The following is a 24,234-nucleotide window of genomic DNA, read 5'->3' on the forward strand; positions in this document are numbered from 1 at the left end:
ATCTCATTACCTACAAGATTGAAATTAAATTTAAATGGGGGAAAATACGTTTAGGCACATTTACCCAAAACAGAACACTTTAGCGCGTAAATCCATAACACGTTATTTGGGCGTATAATATTTCCCTTTATATTAGTTTATTTATAATAATAGTACCTACGTTTGGGCGCATTTATTTCTTTGCATATATTAATATATTTTACTAAGCCTAAGCCTATTAGCGTTACCTAGAAGACACCGCGAAGAGGTTGGCTCAATAGTCTTCCAAAAATATTTAAAGACTTTTTTTTTTATAATCTAGTTTAATTTTTTTTTTTTATTGATCAATATTATTCTATACTATGATCTTTAATATTAATTAATTAATTAATTTTTTCCCCGCAAAACGTGGTCCTATTTTTTTTATGTAATTCAATATATTTTTTTCAACTTCATAAGTCTCCCAACATTGTTGTACAAACTTATGTTTTTCTACAGTTTCTTTTTTAAATTTATTAGTAATTTTTCTTCTAATGCTGTTTATTTTTAAATTTGTCTCGGTTTGAATTTAGATCAATACGTTTATAACTTTTTGATGATTTGGATGTTGTTTATAAAATAGTTGGTTATAATTTGAATAGAAAGATTCCGGGCCATTAGTTGTTCTTGGGGAATGTTTGTGACTCTTTTCAGCCCAAATAAAAAGTGGAAATTGTGAATCTTCAGATATATAATTGTCAAGTATATAATCAGTAAAGTCTGTTACATCAGGTGGCGTTATGGACATAAGCTCAACAAAACATATTCAACTTCATCAAATGATAAAAAACTCAAGCCAAAAATGTTTCAATAAAAATTTGCTACTTTGTATTTTACGAAACCAACTTTGGTGTAAGTGAAATCGGCAATTAGGGAAAACATTTTTGACCGATATATGAGCTGATTTTTCAAAATCCAAGTGGAGAAATTTAACTTCTAAACTTTGACCAAGAAGTTCAAGACATAAATTCTTAATTGTAGCTCAAAACGTTGAATACATTTCAGTTGATTTTGATTTTAAAAATGCATAAATTACCGGTACATAAAATTCATTTTTCCAAATATGCACATTGCACAGTGTACTTTTGTAAAAAAATTTCGGCGTGTACGAAAATGTACCATTCGCAAATATACATGACTTGATTCACTAAGTAATTTTAAATTAGAAATGCGCGTAAATATTGAAATGTCATAAATTGCTTTCATATATCAAAACTGCTTTCCATTTGTTAGTTTTAATTCTGCGCTATGGTTATACATTTGGTCTGTATATAGCTTCCACAATATTTTTTGGAAGAGTTTGTCATTTTTAATTCCATACTGTCATCCAAACAAAAAACCACTAAAATACGTCGAAAACTAAACTTTACTATAGTGTTAAATGTTGAAACACATTGCCCGCACACAACAGCTCAATACTCAGCAACGATCATTAACTATCAAACGGCATCTTCGGTATCTGTACTAGTAGATGGTCTACAGATCAAACGATTAAGTACTTATTAGAATAAGATTAATTTTTAATATATCGGTACTTTCGATTACTAGTTTCAATACCTATTGTGCCCAAAGGTGTTTTCATAAATGCGCCCAAATAGGTTATCCCCATTTAAATATATCAACATCTTCAAAAAAATCAAGACGTAATAATAATCATAATAAAAAAGAGTGGTTATAATTTGAAAATAAAAAGTTTGTCAAAATATATTTCATCACCATCCTTATTTGGTATAGGTACAGAATTATCTGAAAATATGGTATTTAAGTATAGCTGTAAAAATAAGTGAGGTACTTACTTAAAAATCTCAAAAATCAGAGCTTGGTTAAATAAAATATTGTAAAAAGTGAAAAAAGTGGGAAAGCAAGTTCGGCGAATTATCCTGTACTTATATTCAGGAGGCAGGAGGGTATACTCCGTTTTCCTAAACATAAATTACATATATATTATTGCTCACAACACTTGATATAATGTACAAACTACCAATATGGCAATTTATATATAAATATAATATACATATACTACCACAGTGCTATGTACGTTTTGTATTTAATATTTATCTACGTGTACCTATATTTGTTTCTTTTTTAATTTTTGTGTTATTGTTCAATCGCGTTGTTATTATAATTATTATTTTAGATTCTGAGCGAAGCGAGAAATGTATTGGTTTTACAATGATGTTTTTATAAATGTATATATTATATACATTCAAATATATCTACTAGTTACTACGCATTTTATCATATTTACGAGCGATATGTATATAGCTGCCTGCTATATATTTAGTTAATGGAGTACAACTGTACAAGGGTTACACCCAAAACTTAAAAGGTCACCGTTTGACCCAAGTGTGTACTCTGATTTGTTGATGTATGTGTGTTGTGTATACATGAATACGATACATATTCCTGTATGTTTATCCATAATAATAGGTATATTATATATCTGAATATAAACACATAGTTATATTAATAAATAAACTAATTAAACTTAATATTTCCAACAGCCAACACCTATGACAATATACAGAAATCAAAGACTGATTAGTGACTACTCCAGTACTCAGATTACTGATTTAGTGATTTCTGAAACAGTGAAAACTAAATTACTGAATACTGAATAACTCAATAGAAAACAATAAACATTTTAAATTTTAATCTATAGAAAATACCTGTGTCCTGTGGAGTGTGTTTTTTAAGATTTTTAGATTATTTATATACCATTATTTTATAGTTTATTATCTTGATAAATGATGACAATATTTTCATAGAATAAAATTAAAATATTATAATTTCCTTCAAACAGTTTTAATGGATACTTATTTAATGGTAATTAAATTTGAATTGCAATGAAAAATGAAAATTTATTGAAAAAATTAATAATATATATTTTTATTGAAAATTGAAATATTGAATACTGAACACTGTACAGCATAGACGTATAATAAATATATATATATTATACGTCTATGCTGTACAGTAACCACAACGTAACCGTCGTATAACCACTCTGTTTATCACCTATGATATTCCATGAGATAAATTTTGCTGTTATCTCGGGGAACCCAACTTTACTGACCGTAGTTTATACGTCCTCTATGTACCGATATATTATATATATATGTTCAATACGTCATAATTATGTGTAAAATCTTGGAAGAAATGTTAGCAATAGTTTTTTCAAGGTTAGTTATTGTTTGGTACATTTTACTTTTGGTTATATTGCATTATCATTGTCAAATAAAACTACAAAACACGGCATTTTGCCGTTTGCTGTTTTCCGGTTGCAAAGATCTTAAAAATTTTGATACCTAGATTCTTGTATAGCATTGTTACATTGCACTCTTCTTGCTTGTTCTTTTTCATTATTTAAATACTGAGTTATTTTGACATTTTGAAGACCGAAAGGCCGAAGGTAAGTAAAACACTTTTGCGATAAGTGTTGACTTTTTAATTTAATTTTAAAGTTAAACACTATACAGGGTGATTTTTTAAGCATGCTCGCCCCATTTTTATGCTTAAATTATGCATATATTCAAATTTTGATTTTTGGAATATTTAAGTGTAGTTAAAGGCGATATTTTTGAGTACTTAGATTTTTCATAACTTTTAAGGAGTATCCTGTAGCGATACCAACTTTGGTTTTTCAAATGACAACCTATATGTTTTAAAGCAAAATGTGATTCAGATAATTTTTCTGAAAATTTTGACATATTGCAATCAAAATTCGAACGAAAACTTCCAGAGTTATTCTAATTGAAATACTAAGGAATAAGGATAAAAGTCTAATACTTAAATGCCTACGTTGTAAATGGATACGATAATTATAATTCGGTATACAATATAAAATGTGCTATTGTACACTATTGTTCGGTATTTTATTATAAGTAGGTATACCTATGCTATACAAATATTAACGTTGCCTATAAGGTATAGGTAACATGGATAAAATAAAAAGGATATTATTTTATTCATATTTTCTTTTCTTTTGAAAATTGTCAGATGCAATATTTGGCCATTTAGTAATAAGTAGTGATTATTAACAAATATTTTATTTTTATATTGTATACCGAATTATAATTATCGTATCCATTTACAACGTAGGCATTTAAGTATTAGACTTTTATCCTTATTCCTTAGTATTTCAAGTAGAATAACTCTGGAAGTTTTCGTTCGAATTTTGATTGCAATATGTCAAAATTTTCAGAAAAATTATCTGAATCACATTTTGCTTTAAAACATATAGGTTGTCATTTGAAAAACCAAAGTTGGTATCGCTACAGGATACTCCTTAAAAGTTGTGAAAAATCTAAGTACTCAAAAATATCGCCTTTAGCTACACTTAAATATTCCAAAAATCAAAATTTGAATATATGCATAATTTAAGCATAAAAATGGGGCGAGCATGCTTAAAAAATCACCCTGTATATTTATTTTTACTGTGTTTGGATATTAAACCATTTAATTATCTTAAAATATGTATAATATATGACTGTTGGATCCTTTTAACTATACTATTCCAAATAAAAAGGGAACAGTAGTTGTAAAACTAGTACAGTTTTGAGTATCTGACTAACAATAATGATAAAGTATCACCTTTGAATGTTGCCTATTGACCATTCAAGAATATAATCTGACCGTGTTCCATAGCTCAGCGTATGTGCGCAAAGATGTTCCTTTCTTATTTTGAATAGAGTAAATATTTTAATTAAATTAATTAAATACAAATTTTCATTCTTGTGGGTTGAATATAAATTATGATATCAATAGATAACTGTATAAATCATTTAAGTGGCATCTCGTATTAATACTGAAATACCTATTTAAAAATTATTTTGCATTGATTTAATATTAAGACGTGTTAAGAGAACACTTCACCTGTATGCGTTGTCTGTATCTTGGAAATGTACAACATAGTAAATTGTATGTCCTGAGAATAACCTATTTAAATCTGTTATGTTTATTATAAGAGTTGATTGACCTAGGTATTGTTAAATTTGGAAGTTAGAATATAATCTAGTGAACATTGTAGGAGTTTTTAAATTTAAATTTAGAATTAAATTTTGGGTATTTTTAAATGCACAAGTAATTTACAACATTAAAACACTCATAATTTAATTCAAAATAATTAAAATATAAAAAAAAATCCTAAGTGGTCACTAGATTATATTCTTATTTCCAAATTTGATAATAGCCAATGGGATAAGTTGAAATAAATTCTCTCTTATATTGAACATAACAGAGTTAATTGATTAATTTTACATGTTCCACGTTTAAAAGATAAAGACAATGCATGTGAATGTAGCATCCTCTTAATATAATTTTATGTAGCCTGATATAATCAATAAGAATTTTGTATTTCTTCAAAAAAATTATTTTTCTAATTTAACTTAAGAATACAATTATCTTATCAATATTTTACCTACTTATTATTAGTTTATTTTATTAAAAATATTATATTAAATATAAGCGATAATACTTAGTAAACAAAAAAAGATTGAACTGCATTGTCTGTATTCCTTCTAAGTATTTACATTATTTGAATTAAGGGGGGAAGGGAATTGAGGGATTTTTTCCCTTTTGTATTATCCCCCTTTTATTTTTTTCTAACTTCAGCATTGTCTAAAGTAATTTCTAAATTTTATTAAATATTTAATATATTTATAAATCAATGAAAAATTGTAGATGTCTTAAACATTTTAAATTTAAGATCATGTTCCATTTATAGCTGAATTTTTAAATGATTGAAATGAATTATTAAATGTTGTTAAAAGTGTCCAATGTTTTTTTATATACATACAATTTTAAATTTAATATTTTTACTACAGTTATTAAATTATATTTTAACAAATATTTAAATAGTAATTATGGAAGTTGATGAAGATGTTGAAGCTCCATCATCAAGTACAAGTAGCCGTGGAGAAAAGAAAAGATTTGAAGTAAAAAAATGGAATGCTGTTGCTTTGTGGGCTTGGGACATTGTTGTAGACAATTGTGCCATTTGCCGTAATCACATTATGGACTTATGTATTGAATGTCAAGCCAATCAAGCATCGGCAACTAGTGAAGAATGTACAGTTGCGTGGGGTGTGTGTAATCATGCATTTCATTTTCACTGCATATCTCGTTGGTTAAAAACTCGACAAGTATGTCCTCTAGATAATAGAGAGTGGGAATTCCAGAAGTATGGTCATTAATAGAAATACATTTTAAGTTTTAACTTGTGTTTTTTTCATTCCTTGTACCTATGGATAATAAATATTGAAGTATTATTAAAATTTCATTAAAATTAATTTTAAAAAAAAAATTGCTGGCCCGTCACTGAATTTCCTTTTGTCAAACTATTTTATAAGAGATCATCTTGTAAAATATTAAATTACATACATTATACAATAAAATAATCTGTCTAATATGGATTTTCTGATAATTATTGTTTTGTTTATTTTATTATTTTTTATTGATGCAAATAACTATAGTTATTTATTATAAAACCAGTTTGAAGTAGTGTCAATGCACTCTTCACTCAATACATAACCTAACCTTTCACCCACCCACCCACCTTTCATTACACACATACATATTAATGTATTATTAGGTAATAATAATTTATTATACATTTATACACCTATATATTCTAAATTCTAATAGAACGTATCACCATGACTATTCCTCAAGCGTCAGTGCATGTTGCATGTCTCGTGACTGCATTACTACTACTGAAACCATCGTTAATTAGAGCAATACAGCAAGATAATTATGTATACCAGGCATGTAGTCCTAAAGTTATTTGTGAGTATGCTACACATGTGGCAGCTTTTGTCATCAATCCAGGCCCGTAGCCACGGTGGGAAAGGGCGTTGCCCTCTTAAAAATATTAGACAGACATTATTTTATATATAACGCCCCCCCCCCCCCCTAAAGTTTGCTTTGCCCCACCAGAAAATTTGGTATGGCTACGGCCTGTATCAACCCCTCCACCTCCACCTCCTTTCAATTATATAAATTAATAATATATAATTACCTAGTTATTATTTTATTAAGTTGATTTTAAATTATAATAACTTTAACAATGTAATTAATATTATTAAGTATAAAGTATATTTATTTACCTAATACATAATATAATAATACTTCTGCCAGCTAGTTTAAAACAATTTTTGTGAAGTGGGTATACGCATGTTTTTCAGCACATACTTCCGGTCTCAAGTTTTTTTCTTTAGTATGCTCTCTTTTAAAAATTTGAAAAGTAGGTATGCGCCGCATACTCACCAATACCCTCCAATACATCCCTGATGTATACTATTTGCTATTTACACTGTATTATAATATAATACCTATAATATGTCAAGCCACCTACTCACCCACCCCAAAATCATGTGTATCCGTCGATACACTTGAGGTATAGGATAGCCGCCACTGTATAAAACTATATTTTTTAATTTTTTATCAAAACATTGAAATAAATTAAAACATGAAATAATTGTAGTTCTTATGCCTGTGATTCTTATTATAAAACCAGGATTTTGATATCTCCATTATTTCGTGAGATATCGCAATATTCGAAATGGGTAAATTCTCACGGGATACATTGATAGTGTAATTATCTAAACACTTCCCCTAAAAAAATTCCTAAATTTGCCACGGAATCATTGAATACTATATTATTAGATTTATATCATTAAAAATATTATTATTTTCTAAAAGTTGAGTTTAGCAATAAGTTAATTTTTGCGAAAAAGTGAATACATTTGCCAGGTAACAACATTACGTAGGCAAATAAATTTATTTTGAACGCATTGATTGTTAGGTATATTATATTATATTATATTAGCAGGCTGTGGTGAGGCCTTACGCGTGTTTGTCGTATAGATGGCGACTGTCAAGTGCCAATCATGGCCGATCCTATTAAGTATTAGTCTAATACTTAATAGGATTGTGGGTGATGTGAAGGGGGGTGTGGGGGGCGAAGCCCCCCAGTCCCCACGGGTCTGTGTTGATTAATTGTGCACTTGGAACGCTGTTTTTAAATCGTTGGATTGAGCTCCTCTACTTAATTTTTCCCAATTCGAGCACTGGTTATATACTCAATATTAATTATAATACACGTTTTCGGACATTCTATTATTTGTGTAATCAATATAATTTATGGTGGGTATTATTATAATAGTAGGTATATAATATTAGATATACACTATACGCGTTTTATTGTTTTAATAGGTAAATATATATATATTATATAAATATGAGATATACATATAGGTACCTACCTATATATAGTATAATAATTACCATAAAAATATATAATTACTCTACAATATGCTCAATTATAATAAAATAATGTAATAATTATAAAGAATTAAACACATATTATAGTAGGTATAGTAGGAACGTAAACATATTATAATATATTAATATACATTAGTATACTATTACGACGTCTGCGGAATCTATTCGTTTTCGTGCACTTAACGTATAATTATTTAACGTATTATACTCTCATTTATGTATAAATTATATTCGTATAGTGTAGGGCGTAGGTATTAGGTAAGTAGGTACAAAGGTATGTACGAGTGGTTTTTCACTCATTTTTTTTCTTTCGAAATCGTTACCACAGCGCGTGCACCGTAACGACAGCAGCAACAGCGGCGGCAACGGCCAACGGAATAATAATAATATACTTATCTACTACGAAGGCAGTAAAATATTAAAATGATGGCTTTTGCGGACACGTCCGGATGGAATCAACTCTCGGTCCTAACCTAACCATCACGGTAAACTGTTATAATAATACCTATAGGTATATTATAATGCTGGTACGAGTGGTACGTATTAAATATCCGCATACCGTTTATAGTGTAGTATTACATTCTCATCAGGCACGTCGTAATTTTATCAAGTACACAGCACTTTAATAGTTGACGAATACCTATGTATGTTACCGGTGGTCTCAGACTATTATTGTAGACAACTAGACAACACCTCACCAAAATATATTATAATGATTCGCAACAACAATTATTTAAATTATTATCATTATTTATAGTGAGGGTGTATTTACTGATTTGTATCAATTGGTAGTTAGGTACGCCTTAGCCCAAGATAATATGATCACTGTTCATTGTAATTACTAATAATTATTATTCCATACTTAAACATCGACTGTAATAAATTATACATAATATTACCAATATAATAATGATATAGGTACACATCAATGTATTTTTTAGTAGCAACTTAATTCTGTTTTTATGTAAAAAGAGATACATTGTTTTTACTTTTTATGCGTAAGCCGTAAGTTGAGAATATTATATAGCTCCAACAATATTTTAACCACAGACGAGTCAGACGGCAAACATTTAACAATAATGTATTATACAACCACAAAACCTTGACTGGTCTTTATTTTATAACATTATAGTTCGTCATTTTTGATAATACGGGTAGATATTATGTACGTTCAGACACGTCTACAATTTAATAGTGCCTATGCGTATTATTTAATAGGAATCGATTTATGATGATGCAAATAATATACTATACAGGTACATATGATGATGAATCATGCATGACATAATAAAATATACCGTGATTTGATCAAGTCAAATAATGAGTCCATGTCTTGTAAAATATTCGGGGTAGGGGCTATTGCCTCTAAGTCTCCTCCTGTGTTACCATTATAATATTTTAATTTTTATAGAATATTTTGTTAAGTTAACAAAATGTATTGATTTGAACCGAATAAATAACATATTTATGGAACTATAACATTAGGTACATTTTTTAAGCTACCGTCTACGTGTTAAAACTTATAAATTACAAAAATTGTAATTTTGAATTATTGTAAGCGTACGATGGACCTACTGAAGTCTCAAAAGTTAATATCAAATTTTTATCTATATAATATCAACACTTTAATATAGAATTAATAAACTCTATACCTATTTAAAATCTAATTCAGTTCAAAATTTGAATCATCTATATAAAATGCAATAAAATCCAAAAAACAAAAATGCCCTAAAATAACGAAAATTAGATAGGTACACCACATAATTTTCTACTTATGTTTTAAGTTTTATAAATATTGACTCAAATAACTACATTAGAACAATATTTTTATCATACGTTAAAATTGCGTTTAATGTTTGTATTTTCAAATACATTTTTTGATAAGTGTTTAATTGTAAAATCTCTCTTTAAATAGTTCATTATTTATGACAGAAAATAATTGAAATGCATTTAAAAACTTGTCTAATTTATAGCTTACAGTTCAAGTTTAACAGTCATGCTTCATTATTTGAAACAATAGCTCTTAGAAGAAAGTACAATTTTTAATGATTTGAGAAAAACTATTGAGCATTTCGAAAGATTATATTCTTTCCAAAGGGCAAAGAAAGGTATAGATAAATTTTTTGGGCTAGTATATCTACGCAAAGGTGTATAGAATATAAGTATAGTCCGTATAGACGTATAGGTAGGTACCTACACAGAATAAATAAGTAGAAGAAATAAATATTGTTAAACAAGTATAGACCCCACCGGCCACCGCTTGCAGGTATCTAAAATAATAAATTAATGTTAATAGATGAACATGTAATTCAATATAAAATAGGTATTATTATTTTTATTTTAGAGCGGGCATAAGACCTTACCCATTATCTCCACCTATGAATATGCCATACATGGTAATTTTTTATTTATTGAACAATCAAAGGCTTTGAAACCATTATTAGGCTGATTTTATTTTATTTAAACAATGAAAATTTGGTTGGTACCTAGTGACTATCGAATGAGTAATTTTCATTTTTGCGGTGGCCTATACTTTGTAGTTTATATGTATGCCTTATTAGTATACTTATAAATAATATGTGAGTGCTGTGACCTGCAGTATATAACTACTGAAATATCAAATATGCATTATATCATATTAGGCAGGTAAATACTAAATACGTGTTTCAGTATTTGGGTGTGTACATCGTATGACGTACCAACCTACATTATTATTATAGTAAGTTATGAAAAAATATTTTTATTTTAACACATTTTTTTAAACATTATGACGCATAGGACGCTGTTTACACAACGACCTTGCGACGTGTCTCTCTGTAAAGGCCTAAAGACTAAAGTATATAGAATATATAGTACACAGTATACACATTTTTATACCTTTTTCGTTCACCACCCCGTCACCGCAAATCGCGCGCTCCTTGCTCTATCGTAAGTATTTCGCTAATAACATTCCCTAACCCACTTACCCACTCTCCCTCTCTCTTCGCGCGCGCGCTCACCCACGTTTCAGACGCGGTCTCTTCCTCGGACCCACCATGCGCCTCACCTACACCGCCTTTGTCGCTGTCCGCGTCTTTCTCACTCAATCATTCGCTGGCTTATATATTATATTATACAGTACTAGCGCCGACGCCCGCGCAGTACCCACCACCCACCACCCGAAACCCACTATGGAGACTCACTTGTGTTTTAGCGTGATTACGCGTCCGAGGGATTTTTAAATATTATTATTATATTTTCACTATCAATAGTCGATTTGTCAAAATCGTTAAAACCATCGGTCACGTTTCATTGTCGAAAACGTATACCAATAATAATAGCATTGTTGGCATTTCGTGCGGCCACGCAAATGAATCGAACAATACGAGCGCCGCCGCCAAATACAGAGACAAAAAAAAAAAAAAAAAAACAAAAACGCCAGCTACAGCCAACAGCGGCATCAGCGGCAACTGGCAATAGCATATTAGCATTGCAGTCGTGAATTCGTGATAGCAGACAGTAGTTGGACCAACGTCAGCGCACCAGTCGGTCTGTCGTCGCCAGCTTGATGCGCTTCACATCCACTCCGCCACCGCCGTCTCAGGTCTCAGATCACGCACGCACGACGACACCGTCAACCGCTATCGGCGTCACTGCTCTATCGCAATCCGCTTCAGACGCTAGTCGCCTGTACTGCTGCTGTGGCGTCGTGTCGTCCGTTTTCCCGGTCGTGTAGCACGTACAATTTCGAGTTTCGTGGCCACTGCTGTAATATTGGCTGTGACTATGTCTACATTGTGTCAGTTTCTTAGTACGCACAACAGCAACTCGACCAACGTCGTCGTCGTCACGATGCCTTGAACTTTAGGTAACTATCTGACCGGTGTTTGTTGTACATTATAAATACACGTTTTATACGTATGACTTGCGATGAATACTATCGTGGGACACTAGAAGTAGTATGTTCACAGTTTGACCGCCCGAACCCTGTCCTTGGCCGTGAGAGTAATGACATCAGCTGATGTACCTATTTAATATCAGTCAAACATTCTAATTGTTTTTCAATTTAGGTATTACTTTGTGAATATCTTGTTATTACTAGGAATTTGAGAGCTAAAAAATAAAATAAAATTGTTACTTTCCTCTCAAGTAAGAATTCAAACAGGTAGCTACAGTGTTAGGAGATGTATGATGTACGTAACCTAAATACATTTCATAACTTCTATTAATTTGATCACCTTCAATTTTTATACATTATGAAGAAAAACAGTTTTACACTTCTCGTTGTTCTTAATAAGTATTACATAGGTATTTTCTTTCATTTAAAATTTTAGTTTGTTTTGAATATTAAAATTTATTTGGTCTCTGGTATGTATGTAGGTATTGTAGACATACCTACTTATCATACCTTAGTTTAAGGTTTAGTACATATTAAATATCTATGATTTTGTTATTGAACTGTTGTTGATAAGAATAAATTGTTTATAGACACCACAGATATACAATGATCTAAATACATTCATTTATTTGTTGATCTTATTAAGAACAAAAAAAAAAAAAACAATAGCACTCATATATCATGTTTAATGACTATAACTCCTAAACTATAACTTAAATAAAAATGTAAAAGGGGCTGCTAATTACTATAGTGTGTACCATTTTTTTAAAATTTATTTCATCATTTTAAAAGTGTTAGACATAGGTGCCATATTATTAGGTTTTAATTTTAACAACATTTAATAACTTCATTATTATTTATTACCTAATAAACTTATTTTAACTTTTAAATGTATTATTATTTTTTTATTAAAAATATTAAGGTGTAGGTATCATTATTTCTGTTTTTTTTTTTTTTAATTCTTACCAGAAGTAAAATCTATTATTTACTGAAAATAATTTTGGAGTAAATCGCACATTTTATATTTAATTGATAAATATTATATCTATTACCTAATATATTTTTATCAAAACTAATAATTATATTATACACAAATTTAAATTATTTCCAAAAATAAATTAATTCATTAATTCATAAGAAATTCTTAGAGTTATAAATACAATATTTAAGCAAAACCATTGTATTTAAATTTAAATCTTTATAATATTTTAATAGAAAGCACTAGGTCTTATAACTGTTGATAGAACATTGTTTTTAAATTCCAGGCAACTAATTATGTACACCACCTATAATATTTAAACTAAACAATTCAATATTTTTTAATATCTGATACCCATCTACTAGTGACTCATCTAGGAGTTATTTATATTGTTATTTAGAGTACAAACTATACTGAACCTTTGTTACCATGTACAATTAATATTCAAAAATAATACTTATACAAAGACATTTTGTCATAGCTCATTCATACATTTATGAACATAATTAAATATGGTTATATAGATTTAATCCTTGATTTAATAATTAAACATTAGTAATTTGTCAAATACTATCAAATTGTATTATATAACTTAAAAATTGATAATTCTTATTTAAAAAATCATTTCATGTAGGTTTACAACCCATAACTTGTTACTCTATAGTCTAAAATATTATAAATTTATAAATATAATTTTCAGACAGAATTATAATATATTTTTATTAATTAAACCCACAACAGTCCATTGTGTGACTAGTTAGGATTACATGTTTATGTTAATACTTGTACAATAAATATAATATTATGTACTTATGGTTTATACTAACTGTATGTTAAATACAACTTAAATTTGTTTGATGGATAAACAAATTAATATTTGTAAACAAATTTGATGAGATTTATTTTATTTAAACAAAAAGATAAGGTAACAGTGATTTATATGGATATTTGTTACATGTTATAAGGATTATAAGTGATTTTTATGAACCTGTAAAGATAATAATTTTTCAAACTATGATGGTGAACACCATTATTATTATGCATTATACTATTTATACCTAATAATACAATACCTAGGTACTTAATAATTAAAAAAAAAAAAAATAGCATCAATAATGTTCCGATACTATTTTTTCAATGGAAAATTTGTTATAAATTTGAAATAAAAATTAAATTTTGTAATTAAATATTGTTTAAAATTGAGTTTATAATATATTGTGAACACTAGTCAATCAATTTTGTAGTAATCCGAGGGAAAAAATTATTACTAGATAAATAAGTATTGGTACCTACTGTATTTGACTCTTAGTAATTTTATTAAATTAAAAACTATGTGTTGCTCAAAAAAAATATATTGTTTAAATTAAGTCGACTGAAAAAATTCTTAATATTGTACTTATTTTTATAAAAATACACTAGTTTTTAATATAAGCTCAAGTTGTATGTTATACATTAATGTTTTCATTCCTTTTTTTAAAATAATTTAATAATAATTAGAATAGATAAATAAATAAATATAATATTTAAGATAAAATACCTACAATATTTGTTTTTAATATTATGAAATATTCAATGTATACAACAAACACAATAAGTATACAATGTAAGGTAGATAATAAAAACATGATTTGGTCTGCCTGATTAAGTGTCCAATCATTAAATCTTAACTTAGGTTTGATAATTAAGTTAGATGATCACAATTAAATTTTATTTTGAAGCCTACGATTTTCCAAGAAGTGAAGGGATGTGTAAGCTATTTAGAATTTTGGTGTTTTCCAATCTATTAAAGAAACTAACTAAAAACCCAACTAATTCTAAACAACCTTTTTTTTTCACGATTTATAATGAATTTTACAACTAAAAACTTCAAAGTATTTCAATTAAATTTTAAAACCATTTATTTGACTAAATAAAGCTTTTCATGAAAATATAATAATATAACTTTTTTTTGTCTTTTATTACCTATTTAATGTATGTATAATTTATTTATTTATAAAATAAAATAATTTTTTTTTCTGGTTTATTGGCTTAAATTTGTTTGATGAGAACATTTTCAAATAATGCTAGTTTATTATTCAATGTTTTTTAGATCACCTACTGTCTTACCTATCATAAATTCGAGTTATTTTACAATATGTGCACAAAGTGTATTACATTTATTTAAATCAAAGGGATTATAGTTTCATGAAAATAATACTAACAAATTATCAAAATATGTAACAATAATAAAATATTTAAATATATAGTAAAAATGTTATTGTTATCATAACAGCTAATCAAAAAAATCAATATGCCTGAAAATAAGAAACTTAGTTTAATTGCTTTTTTATTATCTATTTAATTTTTTCGTAATAAATTATTTTAGTACCTATGTTTGGTGTTTAATATGATTTAATTTATTATATTTAACTATCATGTTGACTGATATTTTATTCTTATATTTAATTGACTAGCATTTTATTAATTATATATTTTAATCATTTTCCAACCACTTATAGTATAATATATATAATATACAATTTAAACAATATTTTCAACAGTTTTTTTTTTTTAATTAATAAATTATGTTTAATGTTTGACTTAGGATTTAATAAATTTATTGATTTCTCCTTTATAAAATAGATTTATTTTATTAATTTTCCTCTGAAAACTTGTACAACTAATGATTGTTAATATTTTTATACTTATATCTTACTGTAAATTATATATAAATGCATTATTCTATACATTTTGACACATTCATGATCAATTTTATCCTAACTATATGATTATTAGACCTATAAAGAATACTTTTAAAAAGTATTAGAGTAATTACTCAAATACATTTTTTTAAAGTATTTAAGATACTACCATAGTCCAAAATACTTAAATTGTATATTATTTCAAATATTACTAAAATACTTTAAAAAAGTATTAGTAATATTTTTCAAACACTCGGTTTTTAAAGTAGGTTTCTAAACGTAGGTATTATAGACACAGCAGGTTTTTAATCATTTTTATTTGATTTAATAAATAAATGTTTATTACATTTTAGAAACATAATGTTTTCAAAATTCAATATTATGGCTAGAATTTTAAAACTTAAAGTACATAATACATTTTTATGTAATTCACTTTAAAAACTTAAAATCTCTCTTTCAACAGACAGACAATATTGTGCACATTTACAAACTACTCAAGTCATTAATGATTAAATTAATAAAGAAAACTATATAGCTTGTAGCTGGAACAATCTATATTATTCTCGACTTCTCGTAATCCTGCATAACCATTAAGAGCAGGCATTGTATCTGATATTATCATAGATCAACAGTTACCTATCTAATAATACAAAAAGAAATATTGTTATTGAATATCTATTTTTAGAAACCTTCGGGCTTTGACTAACACAGAAATACAGAATATCAAATAAAACTATTATTCAATTGTTGTATTTGGCACTTGGCTATAATATTTTTCTAACCAAATATTTTGAATAAAAATAAATTAATCAAAAAAAAAAAAATCAAAGTATTCAATCCAATTAAGTATATAACCCCAAAAAAAGTATTTAAAATACCATTCAAAATACTTAGCAAGACTCATGACTGTACAGTATTTAAAAAAAATATATTATTTTAATTGGCTTGCTAAAATTCAGTGTACTGGTTGTAATTTTATGTGTTTTATATTTTTCAACTCTAAAATTAATAATTAAAAGTGAAATGTCATAATATATATTTAAATTAGTCTAAATATAGTCTATTCAACTTTTATTATTTATACAGTGCACATGCATAAACATAAAATAGCACCCAATGTTATAATTTGCCAAGTGGCTCAGCTCTATATTTTCTTCTATCAAAACATTTTACAAGGAAAATATGTGTCTATGGGAATAAATATTTAATAATGGACTATAAACATTTGAATAATTAATTGCATTAGGCTTAACCAGATTTTTCAAACCATTATGGAATGAAACTATGGAGTTTATTAGTTAATCAAACATTTACATTCTAACATAATTTTAATGAGTGCAGGGTGTGATATTTTATTTGTATTATAAAATAATCACCTATGTGAAAACGTTTTATATTATTTTATAAGTATGAACATAATTTACTTCTTAATTTAACAAATTAATTAAATTTATACTTGAGGTTAATAAAAATCTCAGGAAATTGTTCTTAAGAGGATGTCAGGATACTATTTGTTTTTTTTCTTTAACCCTTACATAATATAACAAATTTATGTTCAGTAGGACCTAAGTTAAGGAAAATAATAATGTAAATGTCTTATCTATGCCTGATAATTTAAATTTTAAAGTAATTTTAGGCTTGAAGTTTGATATTTTTTTTTTATTTTTTTATTTTTAATCTAGAAATTATACCATCTGTACATAAAAAAAAAGTACAATAAGCATAAATTATGGTTATTTTTTAAAAAATTATAATTAATGAGCTTGAATATCTTGAGGGAAGAACCAACCAGCGAAGGCACTTCGGCGTGAATTTACAATTTATTTATGATTTTATGATTAATGATTTTAATTTATAAGATCTCGAGGCCATTGTCGCTTGAGTCTTCTTGGGGGATTTCTAGGGATGGAGATGGATAGTAATTTTTTAATATGAGGGTTTGTGTGGTTATGGAGGCGGTTTCTGAATTTGGAGTAAAATAACTTGGCTGTTTCAGTGACTTTAGGAATATGGAGATCTGTGTGTAGGGTGTGATTTGAGATATAAGGAGGACAATTGGTAATAAGTCTGAGGATTTTGGATTGGAATACTCGGATTTTTTGAATGTTTGATTTTTTGGGAGTGCCCCAGACTTGTATACCATATAACCATATTGGTTTAAGGAGGAGATTATATATGTGAATTTTGGTTCGGAGGGATAGTTTTGAGAATTTACCAAGGATGGGTCTGAGAGCGTAGAGTCGTTTGTTTAATTTAATTTTTGTTGCATGAATATTTTTAGCCCACGTTAGACATTTATCGAAAATTAGACCTAGATATTTAGCTATATCGGAGTTTGGTATTGGTTTGTTGTTTATGATGTTTGATAATAGATTGATTTTCTCTTATTCTAGCTTAAAATTTGTCAGGACAAAACAAATAGTGTAATGATATCATCTTAATGTAATATACTTTAAATAATCTTAACTTTATTGCTAATAATTAATTTTATTCAATAGTATGGAAATCCTCAAGGTGAGTTTCAAACATAAAGAAAATAATTTTACCCGTCAATATGGAACCAGTTGTGGAAGAAGTAAGAGACATTACTATTCGAAAAGTAACACGATGGTGTTGTTCAACAATTATGGTATTTGGAGGAGTAGTTCCATACATTCCACAATATCGAGAAATATACATCAAACAAGATGCAGAAGGCTTCTCGATGTATGTATGCCTTGCACTTTTAGTTGCAAATACTTTGAGAATATTATTTTGGTAAGTGTTAATTACTTAACAATTATTTGAAAACACTTATTAAAATTAAATAACTTCATTATAGGTTTGGTAAACGTTATGAACTTCCATTATTATTCCAAAGTATTGTAATGAATATTATGATGTTACTTATGATACACTTATGTGTAAAAGTTCGCAACAAAACACAGTTAATCAGAGGACCAGACAGATATTTTACTGGTATTATTATTGTATAATAAGTTTTTAGTTTTATAATTTTTTTTTTTTATAAATTATTCAATATTTGTAATACATTATAATGTTGTAAAGTAATAATTTTTATAATTCTCTATAGATTTTGACTGGCATTACTTTTGGCAATGGACAGACTTCCAATCTTATATAGATTTTTTAATCGCTATGAGTATCTGTCTTTCCATCATAACATTCATATTTCTGCACAACGTTATATTCATTGAAATTATTGGATTTCTTGCTCTCCTAACTGAAGCCATGTTGGGTGTTCCTCAACTAGTCAAAAACTTAAGAAATCGTTCTACAGAAGGAATGAGGTATTTATCAATATTAAGATTAAAATTATGACATTACATTTTCTTACTTTGTGTCCCTACTCAATAAAAGTATTAAATTATTGTAGATATTTATAAACAAAAATGATTTTTCTTTATAAAATAATGAAACACTTATATTACTCTTACCTTGTTAAAAGGTGATCTTAAAGTTCTTGAAACTTAATATGGTTCAACATAAAGGCTTTAAAAAAATTTAAATTGTCATTAATTTATAGTTCTCATAATATTATTAGCATAGGAAAACTATAAGTTGGTAAAATTACTTTAATTTACCTCATGAAGATTTAAACTTAGAAAACTGCACTTTAAAATAAAATGGTATAGTAGAACCTCAATTATCAGAACTAATTGAGATCACAAAGTTTGGATTGGCAAAATTTTGGATAATAGAAATTTAAAAAAATATTATTTATACAACAAATATAGAATTATCATTCTATACTATTGAATTATTATTCGTACCTATCATTACACATTACATATTGTGTTATATTACTTACTACCAGGGATCACAACTTATAGCACTAAAAATCACTAAAATATGCACTTATATATGTCTTTGTGTCATGATATTTTATGTATCAATGTTCCGATAATAGAGGGTTTGTATAATGGAGGTTCAGATTATCGAGGTTCTACTGCAGCGGTCCTCACTAGGATTGTAGAATGGGCCAAATGTAATTTTTGAAAATTATTTGCGGGCCGCATACATTTTTAATTATTTTTTTAATAATTAAAAACATAAAAATTATATATATATATATATATATTCAATATTGTTAGGAAAGGGTATTGTAGGAAAAAGTATGTGACTGACATAAATGTTTTTCTTGGATTTATAATTACAATTTTAAATTTCAATTCATAGTTTATTTTATACAAAATACAAATTATTCATATTATTATATTAGTTTATTAAATTTATATATTTTTTAAATTATTAGATTAATATTGATATTTATATAATTAAAATTAATTTATTTGATTTAATGTTGTTTTGATGTTGATGGACGGTATCTTTCTGTTTCTTTTATAATTTTGTTTATGTCTATGGTTGTATTTGATGTTGACAACCCCAGTAAATCGTCCAAATGCACATCACTCAAACGATTTCTGTATTTGTTTTTTATAAATGTTACCTAACTAAAAGCAGCCTCACATAAATATGTCGATCCAAAAAATGTTAGAATACCTTTTACGTTTGATAAAAGGGAATTGATGTTCCTCAAGTGTATTCCAAAATTCCACTGTATTATTTTTACCATTAAAAATAAATTAAAACTTTGGATTTTAGAATGAACAATTTAATTTTAGTGCGGGCCGCACTAAAGTTACTAAAGGGCCGCATAGTGGGGACCGCTGTTCTACTGTATCTAAGTTTGTAAAAAAGGTTTGCAAACTATCATGTGCACTCGGTCGTATAATAAATTATAAATTACATTACATGATGAGTGAAGAATATTTTTAAATGTATTATAATGGTATATTATTAAATTTATATCTTGAGCATACCAAATAATGATCTTTTTAATAGAATAATATTATGATTAAAAATCCATTATTTTTTGTTTGATTATTCAATAAGATTAATTTTTCACAATAATTTTAATAGTTTATGATGCCAATACAATATATCAGATATTATACACTGTTGATTGTTTTAGTATTTTTCTTTTGTTAAGCCCATTGCACAATAATATTTTTAATTAGCTAATTATTAACTATAAAAAAATTTCCATTTGTGTAATGTAATTAATCACCTCATTTCACACTCACCAATATGGACTTATAACATTTTCATAGAAGTTCCTTAGTTCTATGTTTCAATCTTCATGGATAATTGTTGCTAGGAATTTTATTAAAATTACAAATGCTGAATAATCAATCATTAATGTAACAATATTTTGTTTTTATTGTGATGTACAAACTAACTTCCATATTTAATTTTATAAATTACAATAATTATATTTTAAATTTTAAATTTGTTAATGGTCAAGAAATTCAAATTTTTTTTAATAGTGTTACAATGGTATTACTTTGGACTACTGGAGATGCATTTAAGACATGTTACTTTGTAAGTCGAAAAGCGCCTCTACAATTCTGGATGTGTGGTACACTTCAGGTTATGATAGATCTGACAATACTTGGTCAAGTAGTCTGGTACCGTAATGAGCCACCCTATAAAATTCCTCGAATAGACTGATGTGTAAATTGATTATCTCGATATAATATTTTTTAATTGTCCAAGCTATGATTGTTATTATCATATTAGATCTTCTAATCTCAAATTAGATGTTGGTTGTAGTTTGTTAATGTTTATTTCTTTAGTGAATTTTATTTATTTATTTATTTTTACTGTATTAGTTAGTTGAACATTTATCAATATTTTATTAAACTATTAAATGCATCAACCTCTATCAATTGTATTTGCTATAGACTGTTAAAAATAAGAATATATTATTAAAAATATTTATATGATTTGATTATACAAGAATATCTCTACCAATCATTATGTGCACAATTGTAATTAAAACAACTTATTTTTTATCACATGTTATTTTATAGATTTTAGGGCATTTACCATCTAAATAGTTTTTGTTAAATAGACAGAAATCTGTAATGTGCCTACACTGAGTAAACTAGAGACTAGATAAATATATATTTTGTTGTATTTAGGGGCCATCACTCAGTCATATCCTTGACTTTACTACTCTATACCTATAAAATATTAGTTTATCAATTTATTAGTTACTGTAAATACTTTGTTGATATTTTATATTATTTCTATGTTATTATTTACTTCCTTATATTATATGATATAATATACGTCATGTTGAAAAAAAAAACAAATACCAGATTTTTCAATTGTACTTCTCCGTCTTTGAATAATCATATTATATAGAAATAATTAGTCATACTTTGTACATCGCATCTTTTTATATAGTCTTCCATGTGCACAAATAAATTGTAATATTTTAAATAACTATTTAACATTATTTTCATTTAATTTTTATAACATTGATTTAAACACAGATTGCATTAAAAATATCCATATAATATTAATTATTTAAATAATTTAAATATTCTTATATTATAAAAGTTTAATATTTATTATACTTAATAATATTAAATATAAAATAAAATTCAAAAAATATTTTTATTTAATTAATAACTGATTTAAACACATCACAAATTACAATATTTGGTTAGATGTTTATTTTTAACAGCATTCTATGACTTTTGTAAAAAATAAAAAAGTAATAATTGTATGTAGAAATTTCGTGAATTAAATTAATTGTATTATGACAAATTTATTCAAATACTATTAATTAATGTTCATATAACTTAATAATAATTTTAACTTGTATGAAGTAGAAGTATTTGAACAAAGTTAATCATTAATATAATAATTAATAATATAAAATATAAAATATTTATGCATTTATAATTTATATATTAATGATTAATGATTAATTAATAAGTATTTGTCTATCACAGTTTAAAAATTGTGAAATTAACTATAATATATGATATTATAATGTTAATTAAATAGTTGAGATGTTGGTGCATGTGTTTAAAGTTACTGAGCTATTTTTAAAATACCTATAATATCTATATAGAATACCTATAATGTCAAACATTTGTGATAGCTTTCGAGTCATTATTAATATTTAAACCTTAAATGTTTTGTGTTTAGTATTGGGTATAAATATTTTATCAAAATGATTTGTATATGTAGTATGTAATTAAATGCTTGTTATATATCTAATTGTAATTAAGTCCAAAATTGTATTTAGATATGTCCTTATTTCAGAAATTACGGCGCTTTATTGCGTGTTATAAACTTATAGTATTACGTTCCTTATGTTTTTCATTACAATATTGACGCACAATATTTTTTTCAATACTTTTGAAAAAACCTTCAATTTTTTAACTATAACAATTCTGAAATTATGGATATCTCTGAATGCATTTTGGGTAATGTAACAAAATTGAATTCTTTGTATATTTTTTTTTTCATCAAACGGCTGTGTCGTCTTTTAAAGTAATTATAGATCATATCCAAATTATTTAACAGCCTAATTTTAATATTCATAATAAATTGTCCTATTGAACTTGATGCTTGATTTTTTCATAATTTTTTTATACTAAATTGAACCTGCATTTGTATCACTTTATTTACTGCTGATTACAATATCTTAACGCTATATGCCTCATTATTAACTCTAATTTTTTTTTTTTTTTAATGAGCTGCAAGCTGACCACTAAGTCTTCCCTTATTTTCTCACATGATTGTTTTCAAACTGCTCATACATTTAATATTTTCTTACTCTCTTCAGAGGCGTGTCTAGGAATTTGGTATGGGGGGAGGGGATGTCATAAATAAAATTGTATTATTTTCAATCTTTATTATTACATAAAAAAAAAATTAGAGATCCAAAATTTAGTCATATTTGAAGCTGAAGGGGGGTATATCCCCATCATCCTCCCACCACCCTGTGCACGCCACTGACTCTTTTTTAATCACAAAGTACTTATTATGAAATTTTGTTGTATGTAATTTTATGTTTTATTCAACACATAAATTTCATATATTTCATCATTTAACTTTTCAACTTTAAATATTTTGAAATAGCATTTTAATATTTTAATTTTATTACTATTTATTATTTATTTATCTATTTATTTATTTTTATTTAATTTAATAAAAATGCGTTGTTACAAATCAATGTGTCATTTTCTCAAAAGTTTAAATGAAAATTGTGCTTCATTTTTCAATTTATAACTGTTCTCAAAAACATTGTTCCAATTATTCAATTTTAACTTAGCATAATGAATTAGATGTTAATGAATATGAATTATAAATTGTATGTTATTTAATTATTAGTTTTAATGTTATATTATTGTATTGGAGGCAGTGGCTTCAAATCAAAAATAATATATATACATTTTTTTTTTTTTTTTTGTTATTGTCTGGCTTTATAGATAAATTTATAATTATGTATTTTAAATCTACTTTTTATGGTAATTCAAATTTCAAACCCATGATTTATTTAAAATTGTCATTTGTTTAAGGTTTTAAGG

General features: G+C 26.6%; 1 protein-coding gene and 1 pseudogene across 2 annotated transcripts; both read left to right on the forward strand.

Moving 5' to 3' along the window:
• The first annotated feature begins 3,246 nt into the window (after positions 1-3,246).
• On the forward strand, positions 3,247-6,442 carry LOC149060753 (RING-box protein 1A pseudogene; annotated as a pseudogene). Its single transcript, XR_016189663.1, has 2 exons — positions 3,247-3,430; positions 5,878-6,442. The product of XR_016189663.1 is annotated as an RING-box protein 1A pseudogene (transcript).
• A 4,944-nt stretch (positions 6,443-11,386) lies between these two features.
• LOC149060754 (solute carrier family 66 member 2) lies at positions 11,387-23,609 on the forward strand. Its single transcript, XM_089217997.1, has 5 exons — positions 11,387-12,148; positions 18,337-18,595; positions 18,660-18,796; positions 18,912-19,128; positions 21,169-23,609. Exons 2-5 carry the CDS (start codon positions 18,393-18,395, stop codon positions 21,350-21,352), a joined length of 741 nt encoding a protein of 246 aa, XP_089074123.1. The 5' UTR covers positions 11,387-12,148; positions 18,337-18,392; the 3' UTR covers positions 21,353-23,609.
• Positions 23,610-24,234: the final 625 nt, after the last annotated feature.

The sequence above is a fragment of the Diuraphis noxia genome, unplaced genomic scaffold (assembly GCF_037042655.1).
Source record: "Diuraphis noxia isolate RWA-SAM2 unplaced genomic scaffold, SU_Dnox_SAM2 contig0001, whole genome shotgun sequence".
In the NCBI taxonomy this organism is placed as follows: Eukaryota; Metazoa; Arthropoda; class Insecta; order Hemiptera; family Aphididae; genus Diuraphis; species Diuraphis noxia.